Source organism: Lepus europaeus, chromosome 2, assembly GCF_033115175.1.
Source record: "Lepus europaeus isolate LE1 chromosome 2, mLepTim1.pri, whole genome shotgun sequence".
NCBI lineage: Eukaryota > Metazoa > Chordata > Mammalia > Lagomorpha > Leporidae > Lepus > Lepus europaeus.
The window spans coordinates 125,216,040-125,239,311 of record NC_084828.1 but is presented as its reverse complement, the minus strand read 5'-3'; the positions used below and the strand labels follow the sequence as shown (position 1 = coordinate 125,239,311).

At 40.8% G+C, this 23,272-nt stretch overlaps 2 protein-coding genes across 4 annotated transcripts in view; one reads left to right on the top strand and one right to left on the bottom strand.

Annotated features, from left to right (window-relative positions):
- Nucleotides 1-1,114: 1,114 nt before the first annotated feature.
- SLC33A1 (solute carrier family 33 member 1) lies at nt 1,115-19,754 on the bottom strand. Of its 3 annotated transcripts, XM_062212672.1 has the most exons (7): nt 18,529-19,745; nt 11,111-11,301; nt 6,063-6,247; nt 5,048-5,165; nt 3,981-4,196; nt 2,760-2,955; nt 1,115-1,413 (listed from the first exon to the last, which is right to left on the bottom strand). In XM_062212672.1, the coding sequence occupies exons 1-6, from the start codon at nt 19,301-19,303 to the stop codon at nt 2,788-2,790; spliced, it is 1,653 nt and encodes a 550-aa protein (XP_062068656.1). In that variant the 5' UTR covers nt 19,304-19,745; the 3' UTR covers nt 1,115-1,413; nt 2,760-2,787. The 3 variants fall into 3 exon arrangements, with proteins under 3 accessions (XP_062068656.1, XP_062068646.1, XP_062068664.1); XM_062212662.1 differs by having other exon boundaries at nt 1,115-2,955; nt 18,529-19,744; XM_062212680.1 differs by lacking the exons at nt 5,048-5,165; nt 11,111-11,301 and having other exon boundaries at nt 1,115-2,955; nt 18,529-19,754.
- A 323-nt stretch (nt 19,755-20,077) lies between these two features.
- GMPS (guanine monophosphate synthase) overlaps nt 20,078-23,272 on the top strand; it is a 103,721-nt gene continuing 100,526 nt past the window's right edge. The window contains exon 1 of the mRNA XM_062212643.1: nt 20,078-20,218. Coding sequence (XP_062068627.1) covers nt 20,102-20,218 — 117 coding nt within the window. The 5' untranslated portion in view covers nt 20,078-20,101. The remainder of the gene's footprint in view (nt 20,219-23,272) is intronic.

Sequence of the window (23,272 nt, the reverse complement as noted above, 5' to 3'; positions counted from 1 at the left end):
CTGGGACTCAAACCAGGCTCATATAGGATGCCCGCACTGCAGGCAGCAACTTTACCAACCATGCTGGCCGGCCCCAGAGGGAGTTTTTGAATTGAGGCTTAGCTAATCTAGTAAGAACTTTTCAAACTCAAACATATACATTTTGTACCCAATGTGCACATGGAGATACTGACATAAATATATATATACATATATATATATATGTTCAGTCTAATATTAGCCAGTAAATATACAATGCATTTACTGAAGGAATTAATGTCCATATTTGAAGGTAGAGTTTATTAGGATTAATCAATCAAGAACAACAAACAGTGTACTATTGATTTCCAAGGAAATCACTTTTAAATGTCATTGGTGATCAATGTGTGCAACACAGCTACTAAGTCTTTTTTTTTTTTTTTTTTTTTTTTTGACAGACAGAGTGGATAGTGAGAGAGACAGAGAGAAAGGTCTTCCTTTTTGCCATTGGTTCACCCTCCAATGGCCGCTGCGGCCTGCACATCTCGCTGATCCGAAGCCAGGAGCCAGGTGCTTCTCCTTGTCTCCCATGCGGGTGCAGGGCCCAAGCACTTGGACCATCCTCCACTGTACTCGCGGGCCATAGCAGAGAGCTGGCCTGGAAGAGGGGCAACCGGGATAGAATCCGGTGCCCCGACCGGGACTAGAACCCGGTGTGCTGGCGCCGCAAGGTGGAGGATTAGCCTGTTAAGCCACGGCGCTGGCCATACTAAGTCTTTTTTGACATGCACTACAAACATGTCCTCAAATTACCAATGACTTCAATTAAAAATATGTTTTGCGGGCCGGCGCCATGCCGGCCCCTTCACCCACATGGGAGAAGTGATGAAGCTCCTCCTGGCTTCTGTGACCATCTGGGGAGTGAACCACTGAATGGAAGGTCTTTTTCTTTCTCTCTCTCGCTCTCTCTCTGTCATTCTTTCAAATAAATAAACCTTTTTGTAAATGAAAAAATTCATGTCATTAAAGATATATAGGCTTAAAGCTATTTGAAAGTATGTTTGATTTGTGAAAAGATGAAATTAAAGAAATAAAAGATAACAATCTGAGCTTCCTAATTGAAAAATTAAAAGTCAAAGTTCATTTTACAAATGAGTGTTTTGTGGGTTTCTCTTTATTCAAGTAAACATTTTGATTATAATACATGATAGTGGAAAACCATGTAACAAAGTACTGTAGTCTCTGGTTTGTTTGCTGTAGTTTCCTTGTCTCTAGGATGAGTGTTACTCCAGGTGATTCTTCAGGATCTGATATCGGTGCCCAATACAGGTTTTCCAATGGCAGTGCATGACTTCTAGAGGCCACAGCCCCTATCTTTCTTCAGATGCTGTGCGCCATTTTCTCCCACCCATTTTATCCTTCATTACTTATAAAAACCCCACTCTAAAATCCAACCTATGTTATAAAATTAACAAAATCAGGAATTAGTATGTATTTTCCCACAAAGACAAAATTATTAAGATTTATAACAGTCTTTTCTCTAACTTCTGGTGGATTTATGTAATCTCTAAATAGTTAGAGTAATTAATAATGCAAAATATGCAAAAAAAACCTTATCACTGGTATATATACTATGCTGAAAATTGCTGAAGTACTCAAAAGTTTAATTTTCCTGGGATAGCAATTTTTCCTGGAAACTATAGTTTACAACCAAAAGGCTGTGTTTTAATAAATGGAAATACAGTACCTGATGTGGCATGGCGCAAACATGAGATCTTTTTCACTTAGTAAAGTGCTTAATTAAGAAACATCCCTCCATTATATGATTTGTCAAAGGCACAAAATGTCTTTGTTTCTCTCTTTAAAATATTCATTTTTAAAATTACGGTATTATTAATTTAAATTTAATCAGAAAGCTTTATTTTTTCCCACAGAAATTAAAAAAAAAAACTACTTGCAGAATAACCTTAATTTTTATTTCCAAAACTGCCATGAACATACATAAAACACTAAATTTGATCCCCGTTTTAGCTGTCTGTGTGCCATGAAGCACTGTTATGACAAAAAAACACATGTAAGCTGTAGGGTAAAAGTTAACAAGAAATCATAATATCTTCCAAAAAAGAGTATTGAGGAGGGGAATCAATAAATTAGAAATCATAACTTTCATTTTATAAAAAATAGTTTGAATAATCTTCTTATAAATCTTTAGTGCTTACAAAAGCAGGAAATACATTTAAAATAGTTTTTGTTTTTTTAACACAAATGCATTTGTACACTGTGGCTATGGTCAGAAAAATAACTAAAATGATGTTTCATTAGTTTACATTGCTCAGCAAATTCCACATAAAATTTAACCAATTTACAATTCAAAATAGAATTTTAACTGTCAGTAAGGTCAGACTAGTTGTAGTTAGCACTGACTATCAAACTCTCTTCCATTTAATGTATAGTACCAAAGCTAGAATTACAACTCAATGACAGGAACTGATACCAATACTTGACTGCATGGTTACCAACCATGGCTACTGTATTACAGCTTAAAACGTGCTTTGGTCAGTAAATTAAAAAAGTATAAATCAAATAACAAGGCCAGAAAAGTTGCTTTAGAACCAATTTCCAGACCTTAAGTAAACTTTAAATACATCGACAAGGCAAGGAAAAAATGTGATCAGATATACAGAGAGGTCTCTATTTTTCAAACATTTGGCATTTTATATTAATAAATTCCTTGTTTAAAATAATATTTTATACTCCTGTGCACTGATTACCATAGCTCTCTGAATTAAAACTACAGTTACCTTTCTAGAATGTCCAGTAGTTCATGCATTAATTGCTCCTTTTGCACTTCCACGAAGATGGTCCCTCATCCTGTAACTTTTTAAATTTTGGACCAAGAAAGAACCACCAACCAAATCCAATAAAAACACAAATAATGGATTCCACGTAATAACCATCCAGTGCTGTAACACATGAGCCACCAAGTTTTTTGCAAAGCTGTGAAAATGAAATTATAACTGTTTCACAATTTCAAAATGAAAGAATTTAGCAATTAACACATTTCTACTTTGCAATTTAAAGGACTAATGCTTTGCTAAAGTTTTAAAACATTTGTTTAAGTATTTCACTCACTTCTAGGGGCAAATTATGTTAATATATTTTAATCTCTATTGCTACCAAAAGGATTAAAAATAATTTCCAATTCTTGCTGTAAACAATACTCATTTTTAAGATGCAATCTTCCATATTTGGAAATGTAAAGAAATTTCCAATGGACCTTAGAACCAACTCTAGAAGTAGCTTAATATTACTTTAAACAATTTGTCAATAAAGCACTCATCATTCAGTTTTTTTTTTTATTATTTCACAGATAGAATTAGACAATGAGAGAGAGACAGAGAGAAAGGTCTTCCTTCCGTTGGTTCACCCCCCAAATGGCCGCTCCGGCTGGCACTGCGCCGATCTGAAGCCAGGAGCCAGGTGCCTCCTCCTGGTTTCTCATGCAGGTGCAGGGCCCAAGCACTTGGGCCATCCTCCACTGCCCACCCCCCCGGCCCACAGCAGAGAGCTGGACTGGAAGAGGAGCAACTGGGACAGACTCTGGCGCCCCAACCGGGACTAGAACCTGGGGTACCGGTGCCGCAGGCGGAGGATTAGCCTAGTGAGCCGTGGCGCCAGCCCATCATTCAGTTTTAACTACAATTGTTATATAAATAACCAATGGAATTTTTCCTTTTTCATTTATGCATTTATTGAGTGCCTACCATGTGAGACAGTGGTCCTCAAAGTAGAGGAGAGAGAGATCGCCTTTCCTTTATTTATAAGCATCTTTAAGTGAGCTAGTCTCGTTGACATGAATGCATTATAAGCCTTAGTTATGATGAAAAGAAAAAAATTATATAATTTGTACACTAGAAACTTTGAGCAGATATGACTTGTTTAAGATATAGTACTTCAAGAGGGAAAATAAAATTAGCATCTTAACATTAGCTTTATGATATCTAAAATGACAACATACTTACCTCAACAGCATCCGGTGTTCGACAATTCTGATTTGATGCTCCTACACACTCTTTTACTGTGAGGGGATCCACCAGCCAAAGGGCAACTGTAGAAGGCCAGTTTCCTCCCAGATTGGACACAGTATTTAAAAGAGTCATGTATGTTCCTCCAATAAGTGGATCACTAACCTTTGCATTGAAAGCCATTATAGAAACATACATGCTGTACAATGTAACCTGTAGGGAGAACGCAAAACATCTTTAGTATGATTAGACTTATAAAGCTATAGTCTAAATGAAGAATAGTATATGTTAACATAAAGATTAATTTTTATGATCTTCACTGAACCCAATTCAACAAACCTTTATTGATCACCTACTACAAGCCAGGATTCAAGATCATAGCAAAGGTGAATAAGATATAGTCCCTCTGTACTAATGAAGAATTTTTTCTAGGCTGGGAAAGCAAGGAATAAATAATGATGATGAAATGCAATAATTTTTATAAATAGAAGTACACATACTGTATCACTGGGGCATAAACAAATGAAAGATTAAATCTACCATGAGTAGTCAAGGGAGGCTTGAATAACTAGTATCAGAACAAAAACTTCATTCTGCACAAGCAGCTTAGGTAAGGATGCAGCAAAGTAGGGATTACTTCTTTCAAGTATTATAAGCATATTTAAGAACGAAAAGCAGCTTAACACACAGCTCCCAGAATCAAACAGTAAGTCAGAACTTTCAACACAGAATCTAAGCCAGAAGCATAGGAGGACATCTAATCGAGTAGCCATCATTACATCTCAACATTTTCAGAAAGAAAAGGCATTAGAAATTCTAGAATGGAAGAACCCAAACTTGGGAAAGACTGAGGGATACTTAGCAACAATAGGTTAGTTAACTTTCCAATCAATTTTGAACTGTAACAAATTCTTATTAAATAAATTTAAAAGTTTTTTAAAAATGAACAAGAAACTCTCTTTTCATTAACAGAACTGATTAAGTCAAAAGCCACCAGGTTTAAAGTTCCCCCTCAAATAATTTCCTTTGTGTGATTTCCTTTCCTGTAGCCAGAGTAAGCTTACCTGATGTAAAGCATAACTCAGCAGCACTGTAATATAGTAATATATGGGGAATCCCCCTTGATGCTCCACTTTAGGAGTCCACCAAACCAGCAGTGCATATTCTAATCCAAGCAACAGCCTATAGAAATAGAAAGGAACATTGAGTTGACTCCCATTTTAGTTAAATAACAAAACTAGAAATCTGTGTGCCTACCATACAAAAGAACCTCATACCTAAAACTAGTTAGTAGGCTTAAAAAAAGTATATATAGGGACCAGTGCTTTGGCATAGTGGGTAAAGCTGCCACCTGTAGTGCCAGCATCCCATATGGGCATCAGTTCAAGTCCTGGATGCACCACTTAGATCCAGCTCTCTGCTATAGCCTGGGAAAGCAGTGGAAAATGGCCCAAGTGCTTGGGCCCCTTGAGACCTGGAAGAAGCTCCTGGCCCCTGACTTCTGATTAGCCTTGCTCTGGCTGTTGCAGCCATTTGGGGAGTGAACAAGCAGATGAAAGACTTCTCTTTCTCTCTCTGCCTTTAAAATATAAATAAATAATTTTTTTTCAAAAAAAGTATATATGGGGGACAGCACTTTGGGGTAGTGGGTGAAGCTGCAGCCTGCAGTGCCAACCTCCCATCTGGGCACTGGTTCGAGACCCAGCTGCTCCACTTCCGACCCAGCTCTCTGCTATGGCCTGGGAAAGCAGTAGAAGATGGCCTAAGTCCTTGGGCCCTTTTGGGAGACCTGGAAGAAGCTTCTGGCTCCTTGCTTCAGATTGGTGCAGCTGCAGATATTGCAGCCAATTGGGAGTGAACCAGCAGATGGAAGACCTCTCTCTCCCTCTCTGCCTCTCCTTCTCTCTCTGTGTAACTCTTTCAAATAAATATACCTTTAAAAAATTTTTTTAAAGTATATATAAATGATTTGAAATTAAAGTTACTTTTCAAATCTTTTTCCATCTAACACTCTAGTGATCCTAATGAATGGTCCCTATTTTAACTTTTCTTGTTTATTAAGGTTTTATTCATCTTTACCTGTAGGGCATGGCTTTGTAAAATATGTTTAGTGGTTGGGGACCTGCAGTGTATTTGCTGATAATCAGAGGCAATATTATCTGCAAAGGAACCATTGGAACTGCCAATAAGGCTAAATGTTCTTTGGGTACTCCCTCTTCCACCAATTTTAGTCCTGTTACTGCGTCTGCTGCTGAGAAACCGATCTGCAATATAAAAATTAAAGAGAATTTTAACTTGTGACTTATGAAATACATTTATCTAGACATATATAAGTTCTTCAAGAACTTCAATTTCATTATTGCCTCATTACAGATACAAGTATCATATTATTATATCCGATACAACAATCAAGCTCTCCAAGGCACATTTTGTTTTATGGCTTAGTAAGAATTTTCAGTAAAAAATGTAAGACAAAAAGATTTACTATACATGGAAACTGCTGATGGTTCAATTACATCTAAATTTCCACTTCAGGAGCCAATGTTTGGTGCAGCTGTTATGTCACTGCTTGGGATGCCTGCATCCCATATTGGAGTGCCTGCCTAGTACAAGGTTCAGCTACTTCACTTTCAATCCTGGTTCCTTGCCAATGGATACCCTGGGAGGCAGAAGATGATGGCTCAAGTACTTGTGTTCCTGCCACCCACATAGGAAACCTGGATTAAGTTCTGGGATCCTGGCTTTAGCCTGATCCAGCTCTGGCTATTCTAGGCATTTGGAAAGTGAATCAGCAGTCTCGTTGTATCTTAACAAATTTCTACTTCAAAAAAGTCAAACCTGTTAGTACAATAAACATTGGCAAACATCCACATTTATCAATTTGTATTAAGTTTAAAACAAAGCCTTCAGTTGACTTCAACTAAATCTGGCTAAAATGAAGCATCACTGACACACAGACACATTTTTGATGGTTCTGGACAGACCATAATAAAATTTCCTAAGGCCATCTAAAGCTTCAAAAGTAATTCTGGGAGTGGGCATTTAGCCTAGTGGTTAAGACATAAGGTAAGATGCTCACATCCCATATCAGAGTACTGGGTTAGATACCTGGCTCTGACAACTGACTTCAGCTTCCTGCTAATGCAGACTCCGGGAGACAGTGGTGATGGCTCAAGTGATTGGTTTTTTACCACTCATGTAGGACTCTTTCCTGACTCCTGGTTTTAGCCTGGCCCAGCTCTAGCTATTGCAAACATTTTAGGAGTAAACTAGTAGACGGGAGTTCTTTCTTTGCCTCTGAAATTAATACTTTTTTTTTTTTTTTTTTAAAGCCACTATTAGGGGCAGGCACTGTGGTACAAAGGGTTAAGCAGTCACTTGGGATGACACCTGCATCCCATACTGGAGTGCCTGGGATTGAGTCCTGCCTCTGCTACCAATCCATCTTCCTGCTAATGCATCCTGGGAGACAGCAGATGATGGCCCAAGTACTTAGGTTCCTTTCAACCACATGGGAGAAACAAACGGAGCTCCTGGCTTCAATCTGGCTGTTGTGGGCATTTGAGGAATGAACTATCAGGCGAAAGATCTTTCTGCCTTATAAATAGATAAATTAATGTCTTTTTAAAAAGCCATTATTACCTAGCAAATGGTAGCATAATCATTTTAAAAAAAGTAATTCTGGGAAAACATTGTATCTTCAGGGTGAGTAAAATCAGTCTGAAAAAAGGGATAGTTATATTTTCATTTTAAATTTGAAAGTCAGTTACAGATGGGGGAATGGAGGGGAGGAGGGAGAGGGAGAGGGGGGGAGAGAGAGAGGGAAAGAGAGGAAGAGAGAGGGAGAGAGAGAGAGGGAGAGAGAGGGAGACAGAGAAGGAGAGAGAGGGGGGAAGAGAGAGAGGGAGCAAGAGAGGGAGCGAGAGAGGGAGAGAGGAAGAGAGGGAAGGGGGGAGAGAGGAAGAGAGAGAGAGGGAGAGAGAGAAAGAGAGGGAGAGGGAGACAGGGAGAGAGGGAGAGGGAGAGAGGGAGAGAGAGAGAGAAAGAATCTTCCACCTGCTGGTTTACTCCCCAAGTAGGTACAACAGCAGGGACTAGGCAGGGAGGAAGCCAAGAGCCTGAAACTCCATCAGAGTCTCCCATGTGGTTGGCAGGAGTCCCAAGCACTTGGGACATCTGCTGCTGCTTTACCAGTCACCTAAGTGAGGAGCTGGATTGGAAGCAGAGCAGCAGGTACTCCAACCAGTGCTCATATGGGATGTTAGCTTTACAGGTGGCAGTTTACAACACTGCACCACAATGGGGACCCCTAGATGAACTTAAAATCAAAACAAGTATAAGGATACTAAAAGTAGTAGATAAAAGTTTGAAGCAAAATAAGATACTCAAAGTAACTCCTGAAAAATTAATTTTTAATTACAAAAGCAAAAATGGTAGCTTTAAAACGGATTAACAAAGTCAAGTTAAAAACAACAGATAAAGGGACATGATATGACTTCTGACATAATTCACTAAAGATATTAAATTATTACTTCTATGGTATTCCTGCTTTATATGCATGATTTGAACCAAAACATGAACAAACATGGGACAAACCTAAACTGAAAGACATTCTATATTAATAATTAATAATTGGTCTGTATTCTTCAAAAAATGTCAAGGTTATGAAAGAAAAAGACTCATAACAAATGCAATGGTGTGATCTTGGACTGGCTCCCAAAGCAGGAAAAAGTTATAAAGGCTGTTGTGGGAAGATTGGTTAAATTTGGGATTGAACTGTGATTAGATAATAACATTGCATCGACTTAAAATTTCTAGATTATTTATTATATACATTTTAAAGATATATGTACTTGAAAGGCAGAGCAACAGAGACAGGAGAGACAGATTACCAAGAGATCTTCCACCTGCCGGTTCACTCCTCAAATACCCACAACAGACAGGGTTGGGCCAGGCTGAAGCCACAAACTCCACCCTGATCTCCCACAGGGTGGCAGAGGCCCAGGAACTTCTGACATTTTCCACTGCCTTCCCAGGTGCATCAGCACACAGCTGGATCAGAAGCAAAGTAGTCAGGATGCCAGCTGGAATTCTGATATGGGATATGCTGGTGTGGCAAACTGTGTCTTAACCTGCTACGCCACAACACTGGCCTCAGATTTTTAAAACTCAATTGTTTATAAAAGGAACTCTTTTTCTTAGGGTATACATATTTAAAATATTTATGGATAAAAATACATATGTACAAATTATTCTGACAGATTCATCAGAAATATGTAATATATACAGACAGAACAACTTGACAGAAAGTGGAGCTATTAAAAATTAGAGAATCTGGGTAAAGGATATATGAGAGTTCTGATAGTACAACACATAAATATGTATTTAAAAAATGAGAAATACTATATGATTTCCTTCCTTAGAATGGAATCAAGGAGCAAATTTTACCATTAAAATTTTTCAGAAATCATCTACTTCACTTGAATCCAAAAAATAATTTCACTTATATTTTATTTACTGTCTTTGTAAAACTGAGACATACAAATTGACTTCAAAATTTACTGTCTTAAAAGTTGTGTAGTAAGAGATATTTTAATATACATATCTAACAAAACATACATATTATAAATTTAAAGAAAAAGGCAACTCTGGATATTCGACTAATAATCATATAAAAAGATGCTCATCAGGGCCAGCGCTGTAGCATAGCAGGTAAAGTCGCCACCTACAGTGCTAAGCTTCCCATATGGGCGCCGGTTCAAGTCTTAACTGTTCCACTTCCAATCCAGCTCTCTGCTATGACCTGGGAGGGCAATAGAGAATGGCCTAGGTCCTTGAACACCTGCACCTGCATGGGAGACCTGGAAGAAGCTCCTGGCTCCTGATCAGCTGAGCTCCTTGTGGCCATTTGGGGAGTGAACCAGCAGATGGAAGACCTCTTTCTCTCTGCTTCTGCCTCTGTAACTCTGCTTTTCCAATAAATAAACAAATCTTAAAAAAATTTAAAAAGATGCTCATGTATTTCAGTCATCAGGGAAGTACAGTTTATAACCTAACAAGATGCCACAACACACCCACCAGGAAAGCTAAAATAATACATGTGTTTCCAAGGATGTGAAGCAATTAGAACTCTCTTGCACTGTTTGTGGTAGGAAAAATTGGAACAATCACTTTGGAAAGCTGTTTGCCAGCATATACTATATATTTCCTATGATCCAATAATTCAAAGTATGCTTTCAAATAATATTTAAAGATATAGGAATATATTTGGAATTAAAAATTATATACAGCATTATCTACTTAATGTGCATCTATTTAAATACATATGCATGTGTAAATGCATATTAAGGACATAAAGGAAATATACCAAAAGTATTAATGATGTTTATTTCTAAATGTGCAATTAGGTATTTTCTTCCTTGAGTCTTTCAGTATTTTTCTGAACTTTCTCTCCTAATCATTCAGAAAAGGAAAAGCTCAGTTTAAAATGAAAACAATGATACTATGTTCCCTTCAGAGCTATTAAACAAAAGCATGAAGTATTTAAATATATAAGATATCCTATAAGACTTTAGATTTTTGGAATATTGTAACATTAACATGCAGTTCATTGTACCAAAATATACTTACCTTCGTTCTAGTATAAAATCCTAAAAATATTTTAGAACTATAAAAATGGGATATATTAACATGAAATAAAAGTCAACAGTAACGCTCATTTATTTTATGGTATATTTCCTTTTAGTATTTTAAAAAATCATTTTTAAAGAAACTTCTAATACACTTCCATATTCTTGTAAGCGCAACATTCTGAGATAATAATTTTACTACCCCAACACTAAGTGTATATTTACTGTATATTTACTGTAACAGTAGAAAGCTACTATTTTTTAGTCATTAACTAAAATTATACATTTAAACTGATATAATCTTTTCAAGATTTCAAAACATTCAACTTAGAAATTATATTTGACATATTACACCTTTCAAAATACATTTAATAAGCAGAAAATAATGTTTTTCACTGTTAGATTCTAACAACAGTGGAAAGGAACTTAAATGAAAAGGCATAAAAGGGTTCTATATGGTAATAGTAACAATGGTAATTTGCTTTATGAATCTCTTACCTTTGCAGTAAGAATCAGAAGGCAAAATGTCAGAACTGCTGGCATTTTTATAATTGAAAAAAGCAGCTTGTAAGTATCTGTGATCCCTTGTGTTTCTTCTTTCACAACTGATACTTCCTTGTTTTCTTTTTTCAGAAGGGCAACTAATGTTGTTGTTATTAAAAATACAGTTCCCCAGAAAAAAAGAAAATCTGAAATTAAGAATGTTTTAAATCTGTAATTAACTTCTGAAATGACATAATTCCAATGATACTAAACAATTCTATTTAAAACTTCTCAACTAAAAGAAAAGAAAAATCTACATTTAAGTGTATATCTGTTTTATTCAAAGTGCCATATATGTACATAACTGTTTTATTCCAAACACCATACTAGGGACAGAAGAGGAACAATTGCTGGTAGCAAGATAAGTCATTCTGGTAAACAGACAGTTCCATTAAATACTAAAAGTCAGGCCGGCCCTGAGGCTCAATAGGCTAATCCTCCGCCTTGCGGCGCCGGCACACCGGGGTCTAGTCCCGGTCGGGGCGCCGGATTCTGTCCCGGTTGCCCTTCTTCCAGGCCAGCTCTCTGCTATGGCCCGAGAGTGCAGTGGAGGATGGCCCAAGTGCTTGGGCCCTGCACCCGCATGGGAGACCAGGAGAAGCACCTGGCTCCTGCCTTCGGATCAGTGTGGTGTGCCAGCCACAGCGTGCCAGCCGCGGCAGCCATTGGAGGGTAAACTAATGGCAAAAGGAAGACCTTTTTCTCTGTCTCTCTCTCTCTGTCCACACTGCCTGTCAAAAAAAAAAAAAAAAAAAAAAAAACACCACAAAAAACAAACAAACAAACAAACAAAAAAAAACAAAAAAAACAAAAGTCAGCTTACCATACAGCTGAGCATTTGTACTCTTGGGCATTAATGCCAAAAAAATGAAAACTTATTTTCACATAGTAGTAAGCTTTAAAAACTGAAAGCCATACAGATCTCCTTCAGTAGAAGTCTGGTTAAATTATGGTATATCTAACAAATGTAAAAATCTTAGCAATCAAAAAGGAACAAACCATTCATACATGCAACAACTTGGATGAACCTCAAAGAAATTAGGCTGAATGAAAAGAGCCAATCTCCAAAGGATATACTGCATAATTTCATTTATGTAATATTTCTGAAATGGGATAATTATAAAGACAAAACACAGACTTGTGTCAGCCAGGGTTTAGGGATGGGGATGAGGAAATGGGTATAATTACAGATGCCAATGCAAAGCGATCTGAAGGTGCTTGAACAGTTGAATAGCCCTGACTGTGGTGTTGGTTATGCAAGGCTACACTGGTGATGAAATTGCACAGAACTACAAACACACATGCACACAAATGAGTATATATTTAACTAGCAAAATGTAAAAATCTCTATGGATTGTTCCCACATTAGTTTCTCAGTTTTGATATCATACTAGATGTGTATAATATGTTGACAAAAGGAGGCTGATAGCATGGTACACAAGACTTCCCCGAACATTTCTTTGCAGTTTCCTGTGAGTCTATAATCATGTTAAAATAATTTTTTTAAATTAATGAGAAATTTTAAAATGCAATCAGCTCTAAGATTGTGTTAGGAAAAAGAAATGTGTCTCTGGTGAACATGTTGTGGCAGTGGGTTAAGCTACTGCTTGGGATGCCTACCTTATCCTCCACGCTCCCCACCAGTCAATAGCAACTACAGTTTTATCTTTTTGAAGATGTCAGGTAATGTTTTAAAGTCTAAATATGGATGCTAAAGAATATATAATAGGGGCTGGCACTGTGGCACAATAGGTTAACCTTCTGCCTGTGGCACCAGCATCCCATGTGGGCACCGGTTCTAGTCCCAGCTGCTCCTCTTCAGATCCAGCTCTCTGCTATGGCCTGGGAAAGCAGTGGAAGATGGCCCAAGCGCTTGGACCCCTGCATCCATGTGGGAGATCCAGAAAAAGCTCCTGGCTCCTGGTTTCATATAGGCTCAGCTCCAGCTGTTGCAGACATCTGGAGAGTAAACCAGCAGATGGAAGACCTCTCTGTCTCTCCCTCTCACTATCTGTAACTCTACCTCTCAAATAAATAAATAAAATCTTTTTTTTTTTAAAAAAAGAATACATTACAGCCTGTATAATTGGTCTGCCTAGAAATGGGTCAAATAGTCCTGCCCAAATTCCAAAAAGCGTTTCTAGTCACATAATTAATGAGTACTGCTTCTGAAAGCAAGGCAAAGACATGTGGAATGATGTTATCTAGTAGGTTAAGCCTCTGCTTGTGACGCTGCCATCCCATATGGGTGACAATTCAAGAATCGGCTGCTCTACTTCCATTATCCAGCATGCTACTAATGAGCCTGGGAAGACAACAGAGGATGGCCCAAGTCCTTGGGCCTCTGCACCCTTATGGGAGATCCAGAAGAAGTTCCAGGCTCCTAGCTTTGGATTGGTCCAGCCCCGGCTGTTGCAGCTACTTTGAGAATGAACTAGAGGATGGAAGATCTCCACCTCCATCTCCATCTCCACCTCCACCTTGATCTCTCTCTCTCTTCTCCCCCTGTAACTGTGCCTTTCAAAAACAAAAAAAAAAAAAAAAAAAAGGACTCAATAGTCCTACTCTCTTCCTAGTTAAAGGCATTAATGTTTTACAAATAGTACTGTTTTCACATTTTTTCCTAACAATTAATTAACTTATTTGAAAGAGTTAGAGACCTTCCATCCACTTGTGCACTCCCCAGATGGCTGCTAAGGCCCAGATGGGCCAGGATGAACCCAGGAGCTTCTTCCAGGTTTTCCACATGAGTATAGGGGCCCAGGCACTTGGGCCATCTTCTGCTGCTTTTCTCGGGCCAGCAGCTGGAACATGAAACGATGACAGCTTTACCTGCTACAGCACAACACAACGGCAGCCCCTGTTTTCACTGTCATCACAAATTTGATAAAACTGATACTGAAAGCATCAATTTTTTTCAAAGGAACATATCCTCTTTTTCTCTGATGAACTCATCTATGTGCATGCCTATTTATCAACAAACTGATTTATAAGTACTAATATCTTTAGCTCTCTTCTCTGAAGAGGCTATCCTGCCCCTTATCCCAATTGCTTCTAATGGTTGTTACTATCGCTTCTAAAAAGTGAGGGTCTCAAATACCAGGTCACAGGCTGCTTGTATTCTAAATATATGTACCTAATGAATGCTTATTTTTATTTATTTAAGATATGTTGTATTTGTTTGAAAGGCAGAGAGAGAGAGAGAGAGAGAGAGAGGGAGGGAGGAAGGGCGGGAGAGAGAGAGAGAGAGAGAGAGAGAGAGAAAGAGAGAGAGAATCTTCTATCCACTGGTTCATTCCTCAAATGGCTTAATGGCTAGGGCTGGGCCAGGCAGAAGCCAGGAGCCTGAACTCCAACCAGATCTCCCACAATGCCAGCCAGGGCCCAAGTACTTGAGCCATCCTCTGCTGCTTTCCCGGATACATTACAAAAAAAAAAAAAAAAAAACAAAACTGGACCAAAAGCAGAGCAGCTGAGACTCAGCAGGCTCTCTGATATGGAATGCTGGCATTGCAGGCAGCAGTTTAACCCTCTGTGCCACAGTTTATTTTTAAAATACTGCTTCTTTTTAAAAATAGGGAAATAAGTAAGGAATTTCTAGCTTCCGTTCAATACTGAAAAGATCTAGTTGAAGTTTTCGCCTTGGAGCACAGGTTTCCCAGGTCATCACTGTCTCCTCCAATCCCTTCAGTTGAGCACCAACTCAACTGACTCATTTACATTACCTATTTACCCACTTTGTCATTTTGGTTTGCAAATACCTGTTAGAGACAATTAAGCTCTTTGAGAGTAGAGAATTCCCTTAAATTTTTACAGCTATCACAGGACTAGCACCAAATAGGCATTCACACCTGAGAATGAATGACACAGGTCATTTGCAAAACTGAAATAGAGAGGTGTGTTTGGCCTAGCAGTTAGGATGGTCACATTCCACATCAGAGTGCCTGGATCTGACTTCTGGCTCTAGCTTTTGATTCTTTTTTTTTTTTTTTCCCTAGTTCTTAAGAGAGAGTCTATGGGAAAGGGAGTGGGAGATGGGAGGGGTGTGAGTGGGAGGGAAATTATGAGGGGGGGAAAGCCACTGTAATCCATAAACTGTACTTTGGAAATTTATATTTACTAAAAAAAAAAAAAAAGAGAGATTCTAGGAAGCAGTGGTAATGACTCAAGTGTTTGGGTTCCTGCCACCCATGTTGGGGGCCCTGTACTGAGTTTCCAGCTTCTGGCTTTCAGCTCCAGACCCAGACTCAGCTATCTGGGGAATGAGCCCGAGGATGAGAGTTGTGTGTGTGTGTGTGTGCGCGCGCATCAAAAAAATAATAAAAATATTTAATGTGTCACTTCTAAGAATCTGGTATTTCAGGAGTGAGCTGATGCTTTTTTAAGACTTCAGCAGCCACAGTACTACTTTTTTTTAGGCAGAAAACCCTATCAAACATATTATAATTAGATCTCAAGGCTTTTCTGGTTTCCTAAAAGCCACAGGAAAATTATGATATAAGGAGTCAGGAAACCTAAGCTGTAGAAATATATCTACCTAAACTAGTCACTTGACCTCATTTGCCTCATCTATAACAATGAATAAATAAAAACATACGATCTTTTTTTAAGAAATATATAATCCTTTAAAGTAATAAAATTGTTTTAATCTTTATATTCTTCTGGGTTACTTTAATCATTTCTTGCATCTTAAAAGGTCTCTCTTTGCAATCAGACATCCTTGAAACAAAGGCTCTGAGAACAGAAAAGGCTTACTTCTAAATTCAGGACTGCCTGAAAATATGAAAAATCCAATCTAAGCACAATCAAGTTTTTGTTTCTAAGGGATTCTACTTATCTTACTCCTCCTGTTCATTTTGAATTTAGTATTTACAGTACTGCTTTCTCAATGTCAAAAACTGTTCTTTCTCAATATTTTTTATCTCTATTACACTCAAAACAAAGTAATCACAGAACACATATGAGAATTTTTAAAAATTATGTCTGTTAACATTCTGATTTTCTAAACATTGCATTAGCAATTAGTCTTCCTTAAATACCAAACAATTCTACTTCCTGCATATGTTACTCACTGTGTTCCTCAAAAATCACTGTTTTTTCTTAGTTTTACTAAGTTCCAGAAAGTACAAGGCTATATCTGTGGTATGTGCAGTAAGAACCAGGGGCTGGTGTTGTGGTGTAATGGATTAAGCTGCCACTTGTGACTCTGGCATTCCATATTGGAGGGCTGGTTCACATCCGGGCTACTCTACTTCCAGTCCAGCTTCCTGCTCCAGGGAAGGCAGAACAAGATGACGCAAATGCTTGGTCCCCTGCCACCCAGGTGGGAGACTCTATGGAGTTCCTGGCCCCTGGTTCAGACATGGCCATTACAATCATCTGGGGAGTGAACCACCAGCAGATGGAAGATATCTGTTCGTGTGTGTACCTCTCTCTTTCTTCACTTTCAAATAAATGAGAAAAAATTACTTTTTTAAAAAAATGAAGACACAAAAATTCTTTAATTCTTAACTACAATGTTTGAATGAAAACCAGAATTCATTATAGATACAAAAAGTTAAATTAAAAAGTAAGCTATTTTTAGAATCTCCTGGAAAACAAAGCTCAAATTCCACAAGTATTTTCACAGCTATACAAAATAACAAGTCAATCTAAATAAAAATCCAATGGCATAATTTTGATCCACTGGGGAATAGTTGTGGCTAGAGGAGTAAAAATATAACAGCTCATGAGCTCATCATGGAATTCTCAGGAATGTTTTACCAATCACTCTTACATAATTGTTAAGATAAAATTCTAACTTCCAATTAGCAAGTTATTACCATGGCCTCTTCAATCTTGATTTCTTTGAGAGTTTCATATCTTAAGTAACACATCATCTCATTAATCATCCTTGGTGATAGGAACAGCAGTCCCAGGATAAAATGAAAATCAGACATAAAACGGCAACAAAGGATCCATAGTATGCAGTCACACAGTATTTCTAGGCAGAGAATTATCCAGAAAGCAGGAGTGCAGCACCAGAATATTCAAAAACAAATCTGTCTAGTTGCAAAGCAGTTATCTCTCATTCCCCCGACACACAAATTGAAGAAGAAGCATAACCATTATTTCATCAGTAATAATAAGTAGCAATTTGAGGAAGCAGACAGGGATTAGGTGTGTGTGAGGATGTGTAAGATTCCAGGAGGTGTGTAGTATATTCGTGATATGCTCTTCCCAGCCCACTCCCATATAATTTCCCCCACCAATACCAATGTCTTGCTAACTGTTACCCTCTTAGCAATCTGCAGACAGGTAGGAAAAGTGAGAGTAAGTTTAATTACTTAAATTACTTTAATTACTTAAATTTCCAAACAAAATCACCTACTAACAGAATTAAGAACTGTACTATATCCTGATATTGTTATTCTTAATATTGGTCATTTTATTTCTGTTTCTAGTTAGGAAAGTGACACACATACACACAAAAGCCCCCAGAAATTATTACAGGTATTTTTTAACTCATGCAAAAAAAAAAAAAAAAAAAAAAGAAGAAGAAATTTTGTAGAAATTACACCCAACTTCTTACAGGATAAACTTTAAATTCCTTTAAATTCCAGTTAAAGAAACATCTTACTAATTTGACCACAGCCTTCTTTCTTTAAGCATCATTTGCCAAACTCGGTTCCACAATTATTGCTTCAGGCACTCTGAACATTGTAGTACTTTTCCCTAGTGCATTCTCAAATGGTGAAAATGAGGCAGAAAATGCCACATCTCAGCCTCACGGAATCTATCACTCCAGAACATTGCTACCTGCAACGTGGAGCCTGGCTCCCACAGGCAGTTAAGGCTGGGAACTGTGGACTCACAGCGTTCGGCTCCTCCTACTTTGTGGGTGGAGCCCGTATTCATAGAAGGCCCTTAGACTCCTGTCACTTAGCCAACTCAATTATCCTTGAATGAATAAGCCCTGTTCCACTCACCACAGGGCTAGTTGAGGACTCTTGCCCATAAGAGCAGAAGTAGAAATGGATCAGAAACCATAAAGTTAGAAATCTCAATTCAACGAAACAGGAAAGAGAAAATGGGAACCAAATGAACCGCTTAAAAAAAAAAAAAGTGCATCTATGCTTTAAGCCAATACCCCTGGATTCCTAGACTCAGAATTTCCTTATCTGATGGGCTGCCCCTGCTGTTCTCTGCAGAGTATCAAATATAACCGCACCCATATAGTCACTTTGGCTTTAACGACACGGGAAAGCCACCCTAGTCACCTCGCATAACAGGATCTCCTGTGAGGATTAAGTAGTGAACTTCCCTCCACTATCACATGCTTTCAAAAGGATTCATACATGTAAAAAGGCGTCAGAATAATTCAAATACACTACCTGAAAGGGTAACGATCCCCCTGGGTTGAGGCTGAAATCGCAAATATTTGTTACAAAAGTCGGCAGATTCAAGGGCCAAAAACAAAACATTGCCCAAAAAGTAGCCCGCTGTCTGGCCCACTGAATTGCACGTAGAAGCATAACCCACGTTTTCCCGGGATAACATAGTTAATGCCCAACCATCCACAGCGATGTCCTGAGTGGCGGCCAGGAACTCAAACAAAAAGAACGTCACAGTGAGAGCGACCACATCGGGTGTTCTGCCATCGGTATTCCCGAGCATCCGGTCCACCTGAGTGGATAAATAAATCATGAAGAATCCTAGTATGTACTGCGTAGGGACGAGCCAGGACTTGCGACGACCGAAGTTCTTAAAGTAGACCGCGTCGACCATCGGGGCCCAGAGCAGTTTGAGACTGAAGGGCCAGAAGACAAAACTGAAGAAAGCTTGATCTGTGTAGCTGACATTTTTGCTCTGCAAAATGAGTGGGATGCTTCCCGCGAGACCCAAGGGAATACCCTGGAGCACGTAAAGAAAGAGCAGCAGCAAAATGCTGCTTAGCTCGGCCCGGCAGTTCCGCGGGGCTTTTGAGAAGTCCCCAACGCCACTTTCACTCAGAAGAGCTTCTCGATCCCCTTCCCCGCCCACCGAGTCCAGATGGCTGTCATCCCAGCCGCCCGGCGGCAGAGGACCGCTCTTCATATCCAGAGAGTGGTTGAAAGTGCCTGGCCGCCGTTGCCGGCTGCTGTCCTTGTGGGAGACGGTGGGTGACATATCAGAGACGATGCAGAGCCCCGTCTGCGGGGGGCCGGGGCCGAGCGTTTTGGATCCGTCTAGTCCCAGGTCCAAGGCAGTCGCTCTGGACCAGGGTCTCGGTGGCTTAAAGAAGGAGGGCAATGCGCGGGACAACAAGGGCACGTCTTACTGTGGCCCAGGGTGCTGAAACCGGCTGCCAGTCCCCTAGCTGGTGGCCCAGGCGATGCCTGGGTAGCCGCCCCCTGCGGCGGCGTCAAGGAGCCGCAAGGAGCCCCCCGGGCAGCCGCGCCGGGCTCGGTGCTGGAGAAGGGGGCCGTGGTGCTGCGTTGGAAAACGGCTCCTAACGCCAGCGGGACGGAGCGGCCCGCCTCCCAACCCACCTCCCGCTCTCGCCGCCACCAATGCGGCAGAGAGCCCTTCTCCCTCCACAGGACTCCAGAGATACCAGATAACTTCCTGCCTCGCGCTTCAGGAAGTGGTCCGTTTCTTAAATAGGTCCCTTCCCCACCTCCAGAGCAAGCCAATCAGGACATGCTCCCGTGGTCGAGTTCGGAAACAACGCTTTGTGGGAACCCGCAATCCCGGTGGCCGAGATCTCCGGGGAGGGTTAACGCGGGCGCACTGTGAGGCCGGGGGCGGGGCGCCGCGCGCGCTCCGGCACTGTGAGCGCATGCGGCCGTCTGGAGCGCGTGGGCCTCGGTCATTGGGTCTGCGCTGTCACGTGACCTTGCTTAACGCCAAGCTGGCTTGGCGAGCTGAGGATTTTACCGTTTGCCTTATGAAACCGGAAGCGTGCCGACAGGAGAGTCGGTGATTATGCTGCGAGAGACAGTGCCTAATACTGCAAGCTGGGAATTGTGTGATGCTGCTGCTTTCGTGGTCCAGGCAGAAACGGAGAGGAGAATGAGATTTACGAAGTTTGCATATCAGGAGGCAAGGTCATTTTGTATCCCCGAAAGAATAGAAAAAGGCCTGGCTATGCGGAGAAGTTGCACGCATTCCGTCCCCCACGAATTCGTATTGATGGGATGAATGAAACGGCTAAGAGGGGCTAGGTTTCTCTGCGGTCCCTTTTTCCGGTGGGGTGTGAGAAGCCTTGGTATCCAGTTACGTTGGGCGGTTAGGATGAATTCTGAGACTCATTATATCTCTGTTTTTGTGTTGCTTGAAACGTCTTGTAAACCACCACTCTGATGGTGTCATTTATTCATTTTAAGTGATTCCTTTTTTAGGAATCTTTACAAATTGTTGCAAGCCCTTGAAACTGCAAACCCTGAGCAATGAGATTTAGTATTTAAATGATGCGGGATTGGTGCTGTGGTGTAGCGGATAAAGCCACCGCCTGCGGTGCCGGCATCCCATATGGGCGCCGGTTGGAGTCCGGCTGCTCAACTTCCGATCCAGCTCTCTGCTATGACCTGAGAAAGTAGTGCAAGATGGCCTAAGTCCTTGGGCCCCTGCACCCACCGGGGAGACCCGCAGGAAGCAGGTGGCTGCTGGCTTCGGATCGGCCCAGCTCTGGCTGTTGCAGCCTTTTGGGCTGTTTCTCTCTCTCTCTTTCTCTTTGCTTCTGCCTTTCTAATAAATAAATCTTTAAAAAAATATTCCAATGGTGCCCAAGAGACAGGGTTTCCAAGAACTTTATTGACCCTCAGATTACGGAAATAGTTATCAGACATCACTACTAACAATAATATTTTCCCTCCACTTTAAAATTTACAGTTATGATTGTTATTCTGTGCATAGGCTGACCTTACATTTATATTTCCTTGTGCAGCTGGTTCCTCCAAGTACTTACCTGTTTTTCTGGACAGACATTTGAGAGTCTTTTTGTTTGTTTTAAAGATTACTTATCTGAGAGGCAGACTTAAGGACGGGGGTGGGGGTTGGGGGAGAGGTCTTCTATCCACTGGTTCACTCTAGGCCAAAGCTGGGCTGATCAGGAGCCAGGAGCTTCTTCCAGGTCTCCTATGTGAGTGCAGGGGCCCAAGCACTTGGGCCATCTTCCACTGCTTTCCCAGGCACACTATCAGGGAGCTGGATCAGAAACGGAGCATCTGAGACTAGAAGTGGCACTTCAAAGGGATGCTGGCATCACAGCTTAACCTATGCCATAGCACCAGCCCCTGTTTTTATTTTTTGGGTTTTTTTTTAAAGCAAAGAAAGTGGGTGGCTCAGTGGCTTATTGGGTGAAGCCCCCACCTGCAGTGCTGGCCTCCCACATGGGCTGCAGTTGAAGTCCCAGCTGCTCCATTTCTTATCCAGCTCTCTGTTATGGCCTGGGAAAACAGCAGAAGATGGCCCAAGTCCTTGGGCCCCTGTACCCACATGGGAGACCTGGAAGTTTTTGGCTCCTGGCTTTGGATCAGCCCAGCTGTGGTCATTGTGCCCATTTGGGGAATGAACCAGCAGATGGAAGATTTTCTCTCTCTCTGTCTCTTCTTCTGCCTCCCTGTAACTCCATCTTTCAAATAAATAAATAAGCCTGTAAAAAAAAAGAGAGAAAATGACAATTGTAAAGTCCCCTAATATTTGTTAAAGAGAAAAATAGCATACAGGAAAGAACAGTGACATCAGGATTCATTCAGAATACCATGAGTGGGATTTAGATTGTTCTGGATTCAACCTATGGTTCTAAATGTGTGCCTTGAACAAATTACTTAACATGAGCCTCAATTTTGGTGAATATAAAGATAGAATTTGTAACATCTTTTTTTAAAATGATTTAGTCATCTAATCGCTAAGATCAAATGTAAAGATGTATTTATCTGAAAAAGAAAGTGATGGGCTAAGAAGATTTTCCTTTTTTTTTTTTTTTTGACAGGCAGAGTGGACAGAGAGAGAGACAGAGAGAAAGGTCTTCCTTTTTGCCGTTGGTTCACCCTCCAATGGCCGCAGCGGCAGCACATCGTGCTGATCCGAAGCCAGGAGCCAGGTGCTTCTCCTGGTCTCCCATGTGGGTGCAGGGCCCAAAGACTTGGGCCATCCTCCACTGCCTTCCCGGGCCATAGCAGAGAGCTGGCCTGGAAGAGGGGCAACCGGGATAGAATTCGGCGCCCCGACCAGGACTAGAACCCAGTGTGCCGGCGCCGCAAGACAGAGGATTAGCCTGTTAAGCCACGGCACCGGCCAGAAGATTTTCCCATCCGCTGGTTCACTCCACAGGGAGCCACAACAGGGTGGGGGGGCCAGGACTGGAACCAGTCCTCTGGTATGGGATGTGGGCATCCCAAGAGGGTCTTACACAAGACTTGTCTCTATAACATCTATTTCTGAGAGTTGTGAGAGTTAAAAGAGGGACCCTGTGTAACCATGCACAGTCATCAGTAGGTTTTTTCCCCCAAAAAAGGAAGTATTCAATGAGTTTGTATTTTCTATGTTTGTTTTTTTCTTGAAGACTTTATTTTGACATAATTATACATTCATTGAAATTGCAGATGTAGCAGTCCTGTGTACCCTTCACCCTGACTCCTCCAATGCTAACATCTTAAATAACTGTAGTACAATATCAAAACCAGGAAATTGGCATCTGTAAAATATTACTCCCTAGAGTACAGAGCTTCCTCAGATTTCACCAGTCTCTTTGTGCACTAGTATCTGTGTGTGTCCTTTTACTATACTAGCCCTCTATAGTGCCTTTTTTTTTTTTTTTTTTTTTGACAGGCAGAGTGGGCAGTGAGAGAGACAGAGAGAAAGGTCTTCCTTTGCCGTTGGTTCACCCTCCAATGGCCGCCGCGGCTGGCGCACTGCAGCCGGCGCACCGCGCTGATCCGAAGGCAGGAGCCAGGTGCTTATCCTGGTCTCCCATGCGGGTGCAGGGCCCAAGCACTTGGGCCATCCTCCACTGCACTCCCTGGCCACAGCAGAGAGCTGGCCTGGAAGAGGGGCAACCAGGACAGAATCCGGTGCCCCGACCGGGACTAGAACCCGGTGTGCTGGCGCTACAAGGCAGAGGATTAGCCTATTGAGCCACGGCCCCCGGCCCCT

Excerpts from the sequence above, each read along its gene's own strand:
- SLC33A1 (XM_062212672.1), bottom strand. The coding sequence starts at position 19,303 with ATGTCACCCACCGTCTCCCACAAGGACAGCAGCCGGCAACGGCGGCCA. Across the intron at positions 4,197-5,047 it reads TGAGTTATGCTTTACATCAG|GTTACATTGTACAGCATGTA; the intron begins GTAAGCTTACTC and ends TTCTCCCTACAG. Across the intron at positions 2,956-3,980 it reads GAACACCGGATGCTGTTGAG|CTTTGCAAAAAACTTGGTGG; the intron begins GTAAGTATGTTG and ends TCATTTTCACAG.